The 15,567-nt window shown below is 43.9% G+C and overlaps 1 protein-coding gene across 1 annotated transcript in view; it reads left to right on the forward strand.

The window, feature by feature from the left end:
- LOC112071383 (membrane-associated phosphatidylinositol transfer protein 2) overlaps nucleotides 1-14,845 on the forward strand; it is a 22,424-nt gene extending 7,579 nt beyond the window's left edge. The window contains 15 exon segments of the mRNA XM_070439370.1: nucleotides 4,327-4,417; nucleotides 4,554-4,707; nucleotides 4,789-4,978; nucleotides 5,774-5,893; nucleotides 6,131-6,351; nucleotides 6,484-6,669; nucleotides 11,031-11,068; nucleotides 11,071-11,198; nucleotides 11,706-11,853; nucleotides 12,215-12,382; nucleotides 12,516-12,815; nucleotides 13,833-13,981; nucleotides 14,110-14,226; nucleotides 14,367-14,483; nucleotides 14,693-14,845. Coding sequence (XP_070295471.1) covers nucleotides 4,327-4,417; nucleotides 4,554-4,707; nucleotides 4,789-4,978; nucleotides 5,774-5,893; nucleotides 6,131-6,351; nucleotides 6,484-6,669; nucleotides 11,031-11,068; nucleotides 11,071-11,198; nucleotides 11,706-11,853; nucleotides 12,215-12,382; nucleotides 12,516-12,815; nucleotides 13,833-13,981; nucleotides 14,110-14,226; nucleotides 14,367-14,483; nucleotides 14,693-14,845 — 2,280 coding nt within the window.
- The last annotated feature ends 722 nt before the right edge of the window (nucleotides 14,846-15,567 follow it).

Here is a 15,567-nt window from a genome sequence, read left to right on the forward strand (position 1 = left end):
GCGTATGACAAATGGCTGGATTGGAGTCATAGTGGCTTTTTCACATATGATGGGCTATTAACAAGTGCAGAGATTGAAGGAACGTTACAGCAGGCCTGCTCGATCAAAAGCCATGAAGGCATATCCTCTGTCTCATCGCAGGTAAACTTTCCTCCAGAAAGACACAATGTTCAGATTAGCAGCCCAATAATACAGTTGAAGTGAGGAAGGCCAAAGCCCCCCTCTATCTGGTACTTGCATAAATGCTTCTTTGAAATTCTGGCTGCCTGTTATCCATAAAATGGGAGTTACTATTGAATCCAGTTTCTTAAAATAGCTTTGTGGTATGAAATTGTAGACATTGGAAGAGGTAAAGAAACCTGGGTAGGACAACCATTTTAATAGCGTTTATACGACCAACCAAGGAAATAGCAGAGTTTTCAGAAATCTATATTTTTTTTAAGCTGATATATTTCATTCCCAATTCACTTTCAATAGCTGGTCAAGGTCTCTTGTCACTACAATGCCAAGGCTTGTGAACTTGTCCCTCACTTTCTAAACGGGTAGATTGCAGAAATTGCATATCACAGCGTCACCGTGATATTGGCATCAACTCACTTTTGCCAAGTTTAAAGTTATAGGTTGTGAGAGGTTAAGATAAATATTAATTTGTTTCAAAATTGAGCGGAGCTCTAGCAATGCACGTCTACTCCATAGCACGCTCTCTAGCGCCCCCCCGATTTGCCAGTTCTTGCTGTGAGATGTTACCTCACTCTTCCACCAAGGCACCTGCAAGTTCCCGGACATTTCTGAGGGGAATGTCCCTAGCCCTCACCCTCTGATCCAACAGGTCTAAGATGATGGGATTGAGATCCGGGCTCTTCGCTGGCCATGGCAGAACACTGACATTCCTGTCTTGCAGGAAATCACGCACAGAACGAGCAGTATGGCTGGTGCTGTTAGTGTCTTAACGACCATTCCACGGGTGCATGTTCATTAATTGTTTATAGTTCATTGAACAAGCATTGGAAACAGCGTTTAAACCCTTTACAATGAAGATCTGTGAAGTTATTTGGATTTTTACAAATTATCTTTGAAAGACAAGGTCCTGAAAAAGGGATGTTTCTGTTTTTGCTGAGTTTATATAATTTGTAGTGAGCAATAGGGGAGTGATTTCTTTATTAACATTTATTTAACTAGGCAAATCCGTTAAGAACACATTCTTGTTTACAATGACAGCCTAGGAACAGTGGGTTAACTGCCTTGTTCAGGGGCAGAATGACAGATTTTTACCTTGTCAGCTCAGGAATTCAATCTTGCAACCTTTCGGTTACTGGACCAATGCTCTAACCACTAGGCTACCTGCCGCCCCAGGTGATTGCTTCCTACAAGAGCACAAAACGGGTACAGTGCATTCGGAAAGTGTTCAGACCCCTTGACTTTTTCCACATTTTATTACGTTACAGTTTTATTCTAAAATCGATTAAATCGTTTTTTCTCATCATTCTACACACAATACCCCATAATGACAAATTGAAAACAGGCTTTTAGAAATGTTTGCAAATGTATTAAAAATAATAAACGGAAATATCACATTTACATAAATACACATTTGTACACAGACCCTTTACTCAGTACTATGTTGAAGCACCTTTGGCAGCGATTGTAGCTTTGAGTCTTCTTGGGTATGATGCTACAAGCTTTGCACACCTGTATTTGGGGAGTTTCTCCCATTTTTCTCTGCAGATCCTCTCGAGCTTTGTCAGGTTTGATGGGGAGCGTTACTGCACAGCTATGTTCAGGTCTCTCCAGAGATGTTCGGCTGGGTTCAAGTCCGGGCTCTGGCTGGGCCACTCACGGATATTCAGAGACTTGTCCCGAAGCCACTCCTACGTTGTCTTGGCTGTGTGCTTAGGGTCATTGTCTTTTTGGAAGGTGAACCTTCGCCCCAGTCTGAGGTCCTGAGTGCTCTGGAGCAGGTTTTCATCAAGGATCTTTCTGTACTTTGCTCTGTTCATCTTTCCCCTCGATCCTGACTAGTCTCCCAATCCCTGCCGCTAAAAAAAAATCCCACAGCATGATGCTGCCACCACCATGCTTCACCGTAGGGATGGTGCCAGGTTTCCTCCAGACGTGATGCTTGGCGTTTAGGCCAAAGAGTTCATTCTTGGTTTCATCAGGCCAGAGAATCTTGTTTCTCATCGTCTGAGAGTCCTCTAGGTGGCTTTTGGCAAACTCCAACCATGCTGTCATGTGCCTTTTACTGAGGAGTGGCTTTTGTCTGGCCACTACCATAATGTCCTGATTGGTGGAGTGCTGCAGAGATGGTTGTCCTTCTGGAAGGTTCTCCCATCTCCACAGAGGAACTGGAGCTCTGTCAGAGTGACCATAGGGTTCTTGGTCACCTCGCTGACCAAGGCCCTTCTCCCCCAATTGCTCAGTTTGGCCGGACGGCCAGCTCTAGGAAGAGTCTTGGTGGTTCCAAACTTCATCCATTTAAGAATGATGAAGACCATTGTGTTCTTGGGTACCTTCAATGCTGCAGAAATGTTTTGGTACCCCTCCACAGGTCTGTGCCTCGACACAATCCTGTCTCTGAGCTCTACGGAGAATTCCTTCAACCTCATGGCTTAGTTTTTTCTCAGACATGCACTGTCAACTGTGGGACCTTATATAGACAGGTGTGTGCCTTTCCAAATCATGTCCAATCAATTTAATTTACCACAGGTGGACTCCTATCAAGTTGTAGAAACATCTCAAGGATGATCAATGGAGTCCAATTTTGAGTCTCATAGCAAAGGGTCTGAATACTTATGCAAATAAGGTATTTCTGTTTTTTATTTTTAATAAATTTGCTAACATTTCTTAAAACCTGTTTTCGCTTTGTCGTTATGGGGTATTGTGTGTAGATTGACGAGGGAAATGTAAAAATATATATATTTTAGAATAAGGCTGTAATGTAATTAAATGTGGAAAAAGTCAAGGTGTCAGGTAAAGAGTTGTTTTGTCTTTAAGGGGCAGTGTTGTATTTTGAGATAGGCTTGAATAAAATAAGTAGCCAATAGGCAGAGGGTAGCATAATTTGTCTGATTCTCTGTAATAATGGTATGGGAATAATGACACATTTTATTTTGTAAAGTGGTTTCTTGCATCGAACAACACAACATTTTCAGTCACCTTGTCTGAAGGACAAGTGGAGAAACAGGTTAATGTCAAGCCCTGCATGTTCTTTTCAAAAGTCTCATGGAATGGGCTCCCGAGTGGCGCAGGGGTCTAAGACACTGCATTACAGTGCAAGAGGTGTCACTGCAGTACCTGGTGCGAATCCAGGCTGCATCACATCCGGCCGTTAAAATGTTACGGGATGCATTTTCTCCATTCTTTTTGATGGTAGGCCACTCTGGTAGGCTTACATTATGATCAAATAGCTACGGTAGCCTACTTGGTCACTGTTAAAACTGTACTTTAAAGTGGGTACAGCCTCAGTGTTCACAGTAACTTCAAGTGGGTACAGCCTCATTGTTCACAGTAACTTCAAGTGGGTACAGCCTCAGTGTTCACAGTAACTTCAAGTGGGTACAGCCTCAGTGTTCACAGTAACTTTAAAGTGGGTACAGTCTCAGTGTTCACAGTAACTTTAAAGTGGGTACAGCCTCAGTGTTCAAAGTAACTTCAAGTGGGTACAGCCTCAGTGTTCACAGTAACTTAAAGTGGGTACAACCTCAGTGTTCACAGTGACTTCAAGTGGGTACAGCCTCAGTGTTCACAGTAACTTCAAGTGGGTACAACCTCAGTGTTCACAGTAACTCAAGTGGGTACAGCCTCAGTGTTCACAGTAACTTAAAGTGGGTACAGCCTCAGTGTTCACAGTAACTTAAAGTGGGTACAACCTCAGTGTTCACAGTAACTTAAAGTGGGTACAGCCTCAGTGTTCACAGTAACTTAAAGTGGGTACAACCTCAGTGTTCATAGTAACTTAAAGTGGGTACAACCTCAGTGTTCACAGTAAAAACGCGCTAGACGTTGCACAGAATTTCCACAATGTTGAAGTTTGCACTCATCAGACCTAAAATTTGCTCAATGGTGGAAAAAATTAGAGGGAACATTGCTGTAGGCTGTGAAAATATGTTGTTTTAGTTTTTCTTTTAAAAATCCATGCCATTGTTTACTTCATTGTGCTCCTTCACATATATACTCTATATGCCATTTATCAAAGCGACTTACAGTCATGCGTGCATACAGTAGAACCCACTACCATGGCGTTACAAGCACCATGCTCTACCAACTGAGCTACAAAATAATAATAATAATCCGTGTCCACCGTCTCTCCTCCTCTTTATCCTGTAGGATGGGTCGTCTCAGCAGTGTCTGACGCCTTCCAAGATCCACGTTCTGGTTCTGGTTCTTCACGGGGGTAACATATTAGACACTGGAGCAGGTATACACTATAAGAACTTTATTTATAGAGTGGACAACACTTAAACAGTTACAGTAAACACTAAACAGTGTTCTTACTTTGTTTATTATTGTAAAGACAATGTAACAATTTTGTATTTACTCATAATTACTCCCAGGTGAGCCAAGTAGTAAGCAGGCTGACGTCAACACTCTGAGTGGAGCATTTGAGACAGTGATGAGAGTGCATTACCCAGCAGCCCTAGGACACATTGCCATCCGCATGGTCCCCTGCCCGGCGGTGTGTGCCGACGCCTTTTCACAGGTTTCCAAGTGAGTACACAGGTTTCCAAGTGAGCACACGCACACACACAAACACACACTCTAACCCTCGCTCCTCTCTCTCTGGTCCAGTCTCAGTCCCTATAGTTTTGATGAGGGCTGCCTTTCCAACAGTCAGGACCACATCCCTCTGGCTGCACTGCCTCTATTGGCCACTTCCGCTCCGCAGTACCAAGACGCCGTGGCAACCGTCATCCAACGAGCCAATCAGGTGTATGGAGACTTTATCAGGTCCTTGGAAGGGGCATCCTTCTCCGGACAGGTCAGTGCAGGAGTCAGGGGTCAAAGTTTAGGGGTTAGTGATTTTTGCTGATTATACAATACTGTGAACTCCGAAAGTATTGGGACCGTGGTAAATATTTGTTTAGGATTTGTACTCCAGCATTGAAATGATACAATGACTGTGCAGTTAATGTTCAAACTGTCAGCTTTCATTTGAGGGTACTTTCATCCATATTGAGTGATCCGTTTAAAAATTACTTTTTGTACATAGTCCTCCCCCAAAAGTATTGGGACTAATTCACTTATATGTGTATTAAAGTAGTCAAATGTTTAGTATTTGTTGGATGCATTTGCTGTTTGTTTTGGTTGTGTTTCAGATTATTTTATGCCTAATATAAATGAATGGTAAATAATGTATTGTGTCATTTTGGAGCCACTTTTATTGTAAATAAGAATAGAATATGTTTCTAAACACTTCTACATGAATTTGGATGCTGCCATGATTACGAATTGTCCTGAATGAATCATCAATAACGATGAGTGAGAAAGTTACAGAGGCATAAATATCATACCCCCCCAAAAATGCTAACCTCCCCTTTTACTTTATAGTAATGGTGAGAGGTTATCATGTCTTGGGGGCAGGATGTTTGTGCGTCTGTAACTTTCTCATTCATCAATATTCATGATAACCTCAACGTCATTGTATCATCTCAAATCCAAACTGCTGGAGTACACAGCCAAAACAACAAAACGTGTCACTGTCCCGATACTTTCAGAGCTCACTCTATATACTGTATGTACTCAATTTAAAGGTGTGTGTTCTCTCCTCCTGTAGGTGTGTGTGATCGGGGACTGTGTAGGTGGTATCCTAGGGTTTGATGCGCTGTGCAGCAGTAACGTCATCGTTTCAGAAAGCCAGAACAGCAGTAGACGAGGCAGCACCGTCAGCGTACAGGTACCTCTATCTCCTTTAATTCCATCCCACAGGGCTACTCTAGGACTAAAAAGCACTTTCAATGTAACTCTCTTAATCTCTGTCTGGGAAACCGGTCCTATCTGTAGCATAGATCTGACAGCTACTAACTATGTGTGCCCTCTCTCTCCCCCTCTCTTTCTCTCCCCCTCGTCCTCTCTTTCTCTTTCTCTCCCCCTCTCCCTCTCTTTCTCTCCCCCTCGTCCTCCGTCTCTCCAGGACACAGACCTCCTCTCCCCTGGCATCATAATAAACAGTGTCTCTCTGTCTTCTCCGTCTTCTCCGACTCTGGAGAGCAGTCGCCATCTTAGTCGCAGTAACATTGACATCCCTCGCAGCTCAGGACCTGACGACCCCAAGAGAATGCTGCCTCGCAAACGCAGCGACTCCTCCACCTACGAACTAGACACCATCAAACACCACCAGGCATTCCTGTCCAGGTCAGACACACACGCACATTCAAGGTATAGCTACATTGACCGACCAGTTATCAAATGTTAACTTTTCTACCATTTATTTCCCCCCCACTCTTTTGCCGTTCCCTCTCTCTCTCTCTCCCCCTGTCTCTCCAGTCTCCACAGCAGTGTATTGAGAACAGACCCAGGTTCGAGGCGCTCCAGCGGGAGTACCATGCTAGAGGGAGGGAGGCTGGACTTCGAGGTGGCAGACTTCTTCCTCTTTGGTTCACCTCTGGGGCTGGTGCTGGCACTGAGGAAGACTGTGGTGCCGTCCATAGATGGTGAGGGACACCTTCATCAGTGGTTGATCTCACTAGCCTGGGTGTGAATATATTACTGCTGCAGCCAACAGTCTTTGCCATACATGGAGTTTACTTTTTAAGGAGTTGGCTTAAGCAGAAATAAACTATTTGCTAAGTCTGCACTTTTCATGATTGCATTCATGTGTGCAGTCTTCAATTTTGCGTTCAGCCAATTCAAACATATCAAACATTCAGACAATTCAAAGATTCAGACAATTGAAACATATCAAACAATCATCCAATTGAAACATATCAAACAATCATCCAATTCAAACATTCATCCAATTCAAACATGTCAAACATTCATCCAATTCAAACATATCTAACGTTCTAACAATTTAAACATATAAGTGAGAATCTGTAAACTAAGCCAATCAGCATCTGTGTGGTGAGAGTGACGTTTCCTGCAGTTGTGGGGTCGGGCTCTGCCGGGACATCGCTAAGTGAGGTCACATCATAGTTCAGAGATTAGAGGTCATGTTTTACATCTCTGATGCCAGACATCCATTAGCTGTGACATTTAAGACACAACATGGTCCAAAGTAAACTAAGAACTAAGATAAATAGGAGGTTTAGGAAGGAGCTGAGAGGCAGCAGAGGAAACAGACGGGGTTGTGACACAGATTCTTCAGGGGTTCCATGGAGTTCTAGAGAGTTCCGGAGATATGACTCATCAGCAGTTGCCTGTGTCACTTCTGGACCCTTGAGACAAGAAGCTTTGATTGAAGTTGTCCTTAGTTCCGCCATTGTTTGGTCAAATGATTTTCAATATGTGAGCTTTGGAAATAACTTGGATGGCTGTTGTTATTTTTCCCTGCTCTTTTCCTCATCTCTCTCTCTCTCTCTCCCCATCTCTCTCTCTCTCTTTCTCTCAATTCAATTCCATTCAAAGGGCTTTATTGGCATGGGAAACATATGTTTAAATTGCCAAAGCAAATGAAATAGAAAATAAGTAAAAGTTAAATAAACAATTAACAGTAAACATTACACTCAAAGGAATAGAGACATTTCAAATGTCATGTTATGGCTATATACAGTGTTGTAACGATATGCAAATAGTTAAAGTACAAAAGGGAAAATAAATAAGGGTTGTATTTTCCCAATGGTGTTTATTCTTTACTGGTTGCTCTTTTCTTGTGGCAACAGGTCACAAATCTTGCTGCTGTGATGGCACACTGTGGTATTTCACCCAATAGATAAGGGAGTTTATCAAAATTGGATTGTCTTTCAAATTCTTTGTGGGTCTGTGTAATCTGAGGGAAATATGTGTCTCTAATATGGTCATACATTTGGCAGGAGGTTAGGAAGTGCAGCTCAGTTTCCACCAAAAAATTTTGGTAGTGTGCACATAGCCTGTCTTCTCTTGAGAGCCAGGTCTGCCCACGACGGCCTCTCTCAATAGCAAGGCTAAGCTCACTGAGTCTGTACATAATCAATGCTTTCCTTAATTTTAGGTCAGTCACAGTGGTCAGATATTCTGTTTGGGGCCAAATAGCATTCTAGTTTGCTCAGTTTTTTTGTTCATTCTTTCCAATTATCTTTTTGTTTTCTCATGATTTGGTTGGGTCTAATTGTGTTGCTGTCCTGGGGCTCTGTGGGGTGTGTTTGTGTTTGTGAACAGATCCCCAGGACCAGCTTGCTTAGGGGACTCTTTTCCAGGTTCATCTCTCTGTAGGTGATGGCTTTGTTATGGAAGGTTTGGGAATTACTTCCTTTTAGGTGCTTGTAGATTTTAAGTATTTTCTGGATTTTGATAATTAGCCGGTATCGGCCTAATTCTGCTCTGCATGCATTGATTGGTGTTTTATGTTGTCAATTTTTTTTTGCAGAATTCTGCATGCAGTCTCAATTTGGTGTTTTTCCCATTTTGGTTAATTATTGGTTGATGAGCGGACGGACCCCAGACCTCACAACCATAAAGGGCAATGGGTTCTATAACTGATTCAAGAAGTTGGCATGTCGAATTTGATGTTCTTTTGATAGCGTAGAAGGTCCTTCTTACCTTGTCTTTCAGATCGTTCACAGCTTTGTGGAAATGACCTCTGGCACTAATGTTTAGGCCGATGTACGTATAGTTTTTTGTGTGCTCTAGGGCAACGGTGTTTAGATGGAATTAGTATTTGTGGTCCTGGCAACTGGACCTTTTTTGGAACACCATTATTTTTGTCCTACTGAGATTTACTGTCAGGGCCCAGGTCAGACAAAATCTGTGCAGAAGATCTAGGTGCTGCTGTAGGGCCTCCTTGGTTGGGGACAGAAGCACCAGATCATTAGGAAACAGTAGACATTTGACTTTAGATTGTAGTAGGGGGAGGATGGGTGCTGCAGACTGATCTAGTGCCCTCACCAATTTGTTTATATATACAGTTGAAATCAGAAGTTTACATACACCTTAGCCAAATATATTTAAACTCAGTTTTTCACAATTCCTGACATTTAATCCAAGTAAAAATTCCCTGTCAGTTAGGTCTTTATTTTAAGAATGTGAAGTGCCAGAATAATACTAGAGAGAATTGATTTATTTCAGCTTTTATTTCTTTCATCACATTCCCAGTGGGTCAGAAGTTTACATACACTCAATTAGTATTTGGTAGCATTGCCTTTAAATTGTTTAACTTGGGTCAAACGTTTCAGGTAGCCTTCCACAAGCTTCCCACAGTAAGTTGGGTGAATTTTGTCCCATTCCTCCTGTCAGAGCTGGTGTAACTGAGTCAGGGTTGTAGGACCTCTTGATTCTCGGCACAAACGAATTTTTCAGTTCTGCCCACAAATTTTCTATGGATTGAGGTCAGGGCTTTATGATGGCCACTCCAATACCTTGACTTTGTTGTCCTTAAGCCATTTGCCACAACTTTGGAAGTATGCTTGGGGTCATTGTCCATTTGGAAGACCCATTTGCGACCAAGCTTTAACTTCCTGACTGATGTCTTGAGATGTTGCTTCAATATATCCACATAATTTTCCTCCTCTATGTCAATCTATTTGTGGAAGTGCATCAGTCCCTCACAACATGATGTGCCCCACCGTGCTTCACGGTTGGGATGGTGTTCTTCGCTTGCAAGCTTCCCCCTTTTTCCTCAAAACATAACGATGTCAGTATGGCCAAACAGTTCTATTTTTGTTTCATCAGACCAGAGGGACATTTCTCCAAAAGTATGATCTTTGTCCCCATTTGCAGTTGCAAACCGTAGTCTGGCTTTTTAATGGCGGTTTTGGAGCAGTGGTTCTTCCTTACTGAGCGGCTTTCAGGTTAGTGATATGGACTCGTTTTACTGTGGATATAGATACTTTTGTACCTGTTTCCTCCAGTATCTTCACAAGGTCCTTTGCTTGTGTTCTGGGATTGATTTGCACTTTTCGCACCAAAGTACATTCATCTCTAGGAGACAGAGCGCATCTCTCCTGAGCGTGTATGACGGCTGCGTGGTCCCATGGTGTTTATACTTGCGTATTATGTTTGTACAGATGAACGTGGACTTTCGAGCGTTGGAAATTGCTCCAAGGATGAACCAGACTTGTGGAGGTCTACCATTTTTTTTCTGAGGTCTTGTTGATTTCTTTTGATTTTCCCATGATGTCAAGCAAATAGGCACTGCGTTTGAAGTAGGCCTTGAAATACATCCACAGGTACACCTCCAACTGACTCAAATTATGTCAATTAGCCTATCAGAAGCTTCTAAAGCCATGACTTCATTTTCTGGAATTTTCCAAGCTGTTTAAAGGCACAGTCAAATTAGTGTATGACCCACTGGAATTGTGATACAGTTAAATTATAAGTGAAATAATCTGTCTGTAAACAATTGTTGAAAATTACTTGTGTCATGTACAAAGTAGATGTCCTAACCGACTTGCCAAAAACTAGTTTGTTAACAAGAAATTTGTGGAGTGGTTGAAAAACGAGTGTTAATAACTCCAACCTAAGTGTATTTAAACTTCCGACTGACAAGCTGCATCCCTGTCTCCCCCACGGCCATGGAAAGAAAAGGTGTGTTTTTTGCCAATTCTAACCCCACACGTATACATTGATTTTATAATGTTGAATGTTTTTCTCCCAACACTGCTTTCCATCAACTTGTATAGCAGACCCTCATGCTCAAATTGAGTCAAAAGCTTTTTTGAAATCAATAAAGCATGAGAAGACTTTGCTTTGTTTTGGTTTGTTTGTTTGTCAATTAGGGTGTGGAGGGGTCTGGTCAACGTAAAATTTGGTTGAATTTGGGTTGAATTTGACCTTTGCTCAGTAACTTGTTTCACTGATGAAATGTACGAGTCTTTGCTTAATGATAATGCAGAGGATTTCTCCAAGGTTGCTGTTGCTCTTGCACATATCCCACGGTAGTCTTTCTCTCTCTCCTCCAGTCTCATCCTGCGTCCGGCCTGTCAGCAGCTATATAACATGTTCATCCAGCGGACCCCTCTGCCTCCCGCCTGGAGCCCCTTCTAGAGAAGAGGTTTCACCAGCTGCCCCCTTCTGTGTCCCCCCGATACCAACGCTTCCCTCTGGGGACGGACACTCGGCTCTGCTGGGTGAGGATTGATACACACACACACCAGAAGTATTTATTTATGTCTCTCCTCCAAAAGCAAAGCACTCAATTGGCTGTGTGGTTTGCTTTCCATGTCCATATGCTGTCATGGTAGCGCATCTGTGTGCATGTGTTATCAGATATAATGTACTGTGCTTAACGTCCGTCCAGTCAGTCTTATTTTGTTTTATTTTTAAATTGAACCTTTATTTAACTAGGCAAGTCAGTTAAGAACAAATTCTTATTTTACAATGGTGGCCTACCCCGTCCAAACTCTCCCCTAACCCAGATGATGCTGGGCCAATTGTGCGCCGTTCTAATAGGACTCAGCAGTTATTACGCATTGAACTGGTCTGTAGTCTATTACATACGTTTTAATTTCTGCCTCTCTGTCCCATGTCTCTTTCTGCCTCCCCTGTCCCCATCTCTCTCCCCTGTGTCTCCCCCCTCCACACTCTCCGTCTCCCTCTTGCCCCATCTCTCTATCTTCCCCTTCCCCATTCCCCAGTGGGAGACATTGCAGAGTAACCCCCATCTCCTGTTGGAGTCCGTACCCCTGTCAGTACCTGCCGCTTGCAGGGGGAGGCGTCAGTGAGACCTCCATCCCGTCCCTGTACTCCCACCTGGCCAGCAGGCCTCCACAGCTCAAACGAACAGTGTGTACCCTTTCTCTGTCTCTGTCTGTCTGTCTGTCTGTCCACTGCTTGTTTCCCTTTCTCTGTTGCTCTGTCTGTCTGTCTGTCTGACTGTCTGTGTCTCTCACTCTCTTTTGTCTGTAAAATGTAATTGGTTGCCTGATCAAAAATCTCTCTCTCTCCTCTCTCTCTCTCTCTCTCTCTCTCTCTCTCTTCTCTCTCCTCTCTCTCTCTCTCTCTCTCTCACTCACCTCACTCACTCACTCACTCACTCAATATCAAAGCTAACTACTATCACTCACTCACTCACTCACTCACTCACTCACTCACTCACTCACTCACTCACACACACTTTCTCTCCGGTATCTCCTTCCCTCCATAGCGGACATGCTCCACTCCCACTGTGGTATGTTTGTGGACACCCAGTACCCGTCCTCCCCGCTGACTGGACCCCCCCACTCCAGGGGCCCCCGTAGGTCCAGTGAGGCCAGCATCGCTAGCCAGGTGTCAGGCATGGCCGACTCATACACTGCCTCCAACATCACCAACAGTCAGTATGGACTTTATACTGTTTATACTGTTAACAGCAGTGTTTGTGGCTCAGAGAGATAACATTCATTCTCTGAAATGTTTCACATTTTGTTTATTTCTTCCTTTGTACCGTCTGTTTTGTTGTTCCGTAGCTACTAAATGCTATAGCAGTTCGTCTAAGAAGCTGGGTCTCCTCTCCCAGCTTGCTCTTTCTAAACTCCCCTCGAGGAGCCCCTCTCCACGAGCCAGGAAGAAGATACGACCCTTCCTCACTCTCAGACACACCGACTCAGAGCAGGGTGACGATGATGTCACCTCTGACGTCACTTCCTATGATGTCTCCTCAGACCTGCCCTCTGACTTCACTGATGTCACCTCTGATGTCACCTCTGACATCACCGATACGAGCTCTGACCCTCCGTCGCCAGATACGCTGATGGACATAGAGCAAGGTAGTCTGGGTACTGTAGTTTCCCTGGAAGGAGGAAGGTTTGAATCCTGTGTGACCCCCAGGACACTCATCTGTGTGCCCTGTCATTGGTCATCTTCCAGCTACAGTTGAACCATCACACTGTACTAGATGTCCTCTCCATCCTTTTCTCCTCTACAGCATTTACCCTGTACCGTACTGCAGTGGTTCCCAAACAGGAGTTATGGCAATGTCCTCAATCAAGGACTGTATTAACCCTATCAGTCCCGAGACCCTCATATTTAACCATTTTCCATTGACAAATGTCAATAAAACAAATAAGGTCTGCCAAAGCAAACACCTGATAAAAAGGAATTTATATGAATGCTGTAAGTACAGAATTTGTTTGCTTAGTGGAAAATGAATATCCAACTAGTCAGTGACAACTGTGGGGAGTTTGTGAAAACAACTATGTGAGCCTATTACAGCATTATAGGTGTTTTTGTAGAAAGACCCCGGGCCCCTTGGGATCCACCCTTGTCTCACAAACAATGCTCTAGCTCCGCCCCCGTTAATCACACAGACTAATCCAATGACACAACCTGTAGTCTGTAGCTCAAACACACTTATGTTTAAAAGGAATTAGAAGTCCAAATTGCGCCGGCATCAAGGTGGGACTCATTGTGTTAAAATGAGGGACCACTGTTTGGAAATCGCTGATATTGTATGTTACCCTGTCCTTCCTCCTTCCTCCAACCAAAACTGTCCCTCTACTCCAGTTTAATCTGTCCCTGGACTGAAAGCCCATTCTTCTCCTGTGTGGACCTGTGACTCTCCGTCTGTAATATACAGCCTCTCCCTTGGACTGTACATCTCTGGATGAGCACACATCCCTCTACTGTGGAACCCCTCTTTATCTGGAACTATCATTGACCAGAAATATGTCTATCTCTTTTTTTTAACACTATCTTCTTTTCTCAACCGTGATTACCTATTGCTTGTTTTATGCCAGGACTGTTTCTGTTGACTGATAGACTTCTCTCTCACTCTCTCTCCCTAGTTGCGTCTCGGTGGTGGGGCAGTAAGCGGATGGACTTTGCCCTGTACTGTCCTGATGCCCTCACAGCCTTCCCCACTGTAGCTCTGCCTCACCTCTTCCATGCTTCATACTGGGAGTCCACTGACGTCGTCTCCTTCCTACTCAGACAGGTACAACTGTTTATGAATGCCCTATGAATGTTTACAACATAATAAAGGCATTGCCTCCTTTGACCTGTTATAAGGGCTCATGTATTCTATATGAATGCTTATGTAATCATCCCTGTCTGCTTCTCCAGGTTATGAGGCATGAGAACTCTAGTATTCTGGAGCTGGATGGTAAAGAGGTGACCGAGTTCAAGCCCTCTAAACCCAGAGAGAAATGGCTGCGCAAGAGGACACATGTCAAGATCAGGGTGAGCACAGGCCCCTTCCTAACCACCTTTAGCCATTAGTGATATCTCAAGCTAATGCATTTATCAGGAGTTTACTGGTTTCTGTATCAGTACACCAATGGTAAATATATATGTGTGTGTGTGTGTGTGTGTGTGTGTAGAACGTTACGGCCAACCACCGTGTGAATGATGCTGTGTTTACTGAGGATGGAACACAGCTGGTGATGGGACGCTTCATGTACGGACCTCTGGACATGGTCACTCTCACTGGGGAGAAGGTAAAGCATTGATGCAAACTTGTGGGACAAACTTGAGTTCTGCCACTGATTGAGAGACACTGGGATAGAGCCAAACCCTAACTTGAGATACTTCCATGCAACTCAATTTTTGTTTGCATAAATAATTTATTTCTGTCAATGCAACATATGGGTGTGTATGGGCGTGTATGGGCATGTATGGGCGTAACCTCCTCTTGCTCCTCCTCCAGATTGACATCCACATCATGACCCAGCCCCCCTCAGGGGAGTGGGTGTACTTTGACACCGAGCTGACCAATAGCAGCGGACGCATCTCCTATGTCATCCCAGAGAGCAAGAGGCTGGGCATCGGAGTTTATCCTGTCAAACTGGTCGTCAGGTAGGTTACAGGATTCATCTGATTAGCTGATTTTCATGGTGTTTTTGAGTATTAAAACAAGTTTTGAATTAAGTGTATTTGTTACAATTCCCCTTTCCTGCACCTCTCCTCCTCTCTCTTCTCCTGTGCCCTCCCGTGCCCCCTCCCCTCTCTCTCTTGCCCTGCCGTCCCCTCTTCTTCTCTTGCACCATGCCCGTCCCGTCCTCTACGCTGCATACTCTGTCTCTGCAGCCTCCTCCTTCTTCACCTCTCTTAGGCGGTGACCAATATCGTTTACGGACAGCTACTGAGGTGGTTGCCGCGGGGAACAGAGCTTGTAGGATTCAGTAATGACGGCTCGGTCTTGCGTAGCACAGGGACGTAACATCATTCATGAGGAGAGGACCACACACTACCGAAGATCAGAGTATGGAGCAAGCCGGTGGTAGCGCTGGTAGGTAAGTAGGAACATGATGAGTTTTTATTGAGTTTTATTTAATGGTACTGTTTATGTAGTTGTAGCATATATGTTCCTGCCCAGGAGTCCCACTAGCTAATGTTTGACATAACAAGTTGTGAATAGTCCCTGGCAATCATCAAATTAATAAATGAATAGACCAAGACACCCAACCCTTTGGGCTTCTACTTGTCTCACCACATCCTGGTCTCCCTCCCTCCTCTCCCTCTCCTCCCTCCTCTCTCTCTCTCTCCTCTCTCTCTCTCTCTCTCTCTCTCTCTCTCTCTCTC

Source organism: Salvelinus sp. IW2-2015, unplaced genomic scaffold (assembly GCF_002910315.2).
Source record: "Salvelinus sp. IW2-2015 unplaced genomic scaffold, ASM291031v2 Un_scaffold1601, whole genome shotgun sequence".
Lineage (NCBI taxonomy): Eukaryota > Metazoa > Chordata > Actinopteri > Salmoniformes > Salmonidae > Salvelinus > Salvelinus sp. IW2-2015.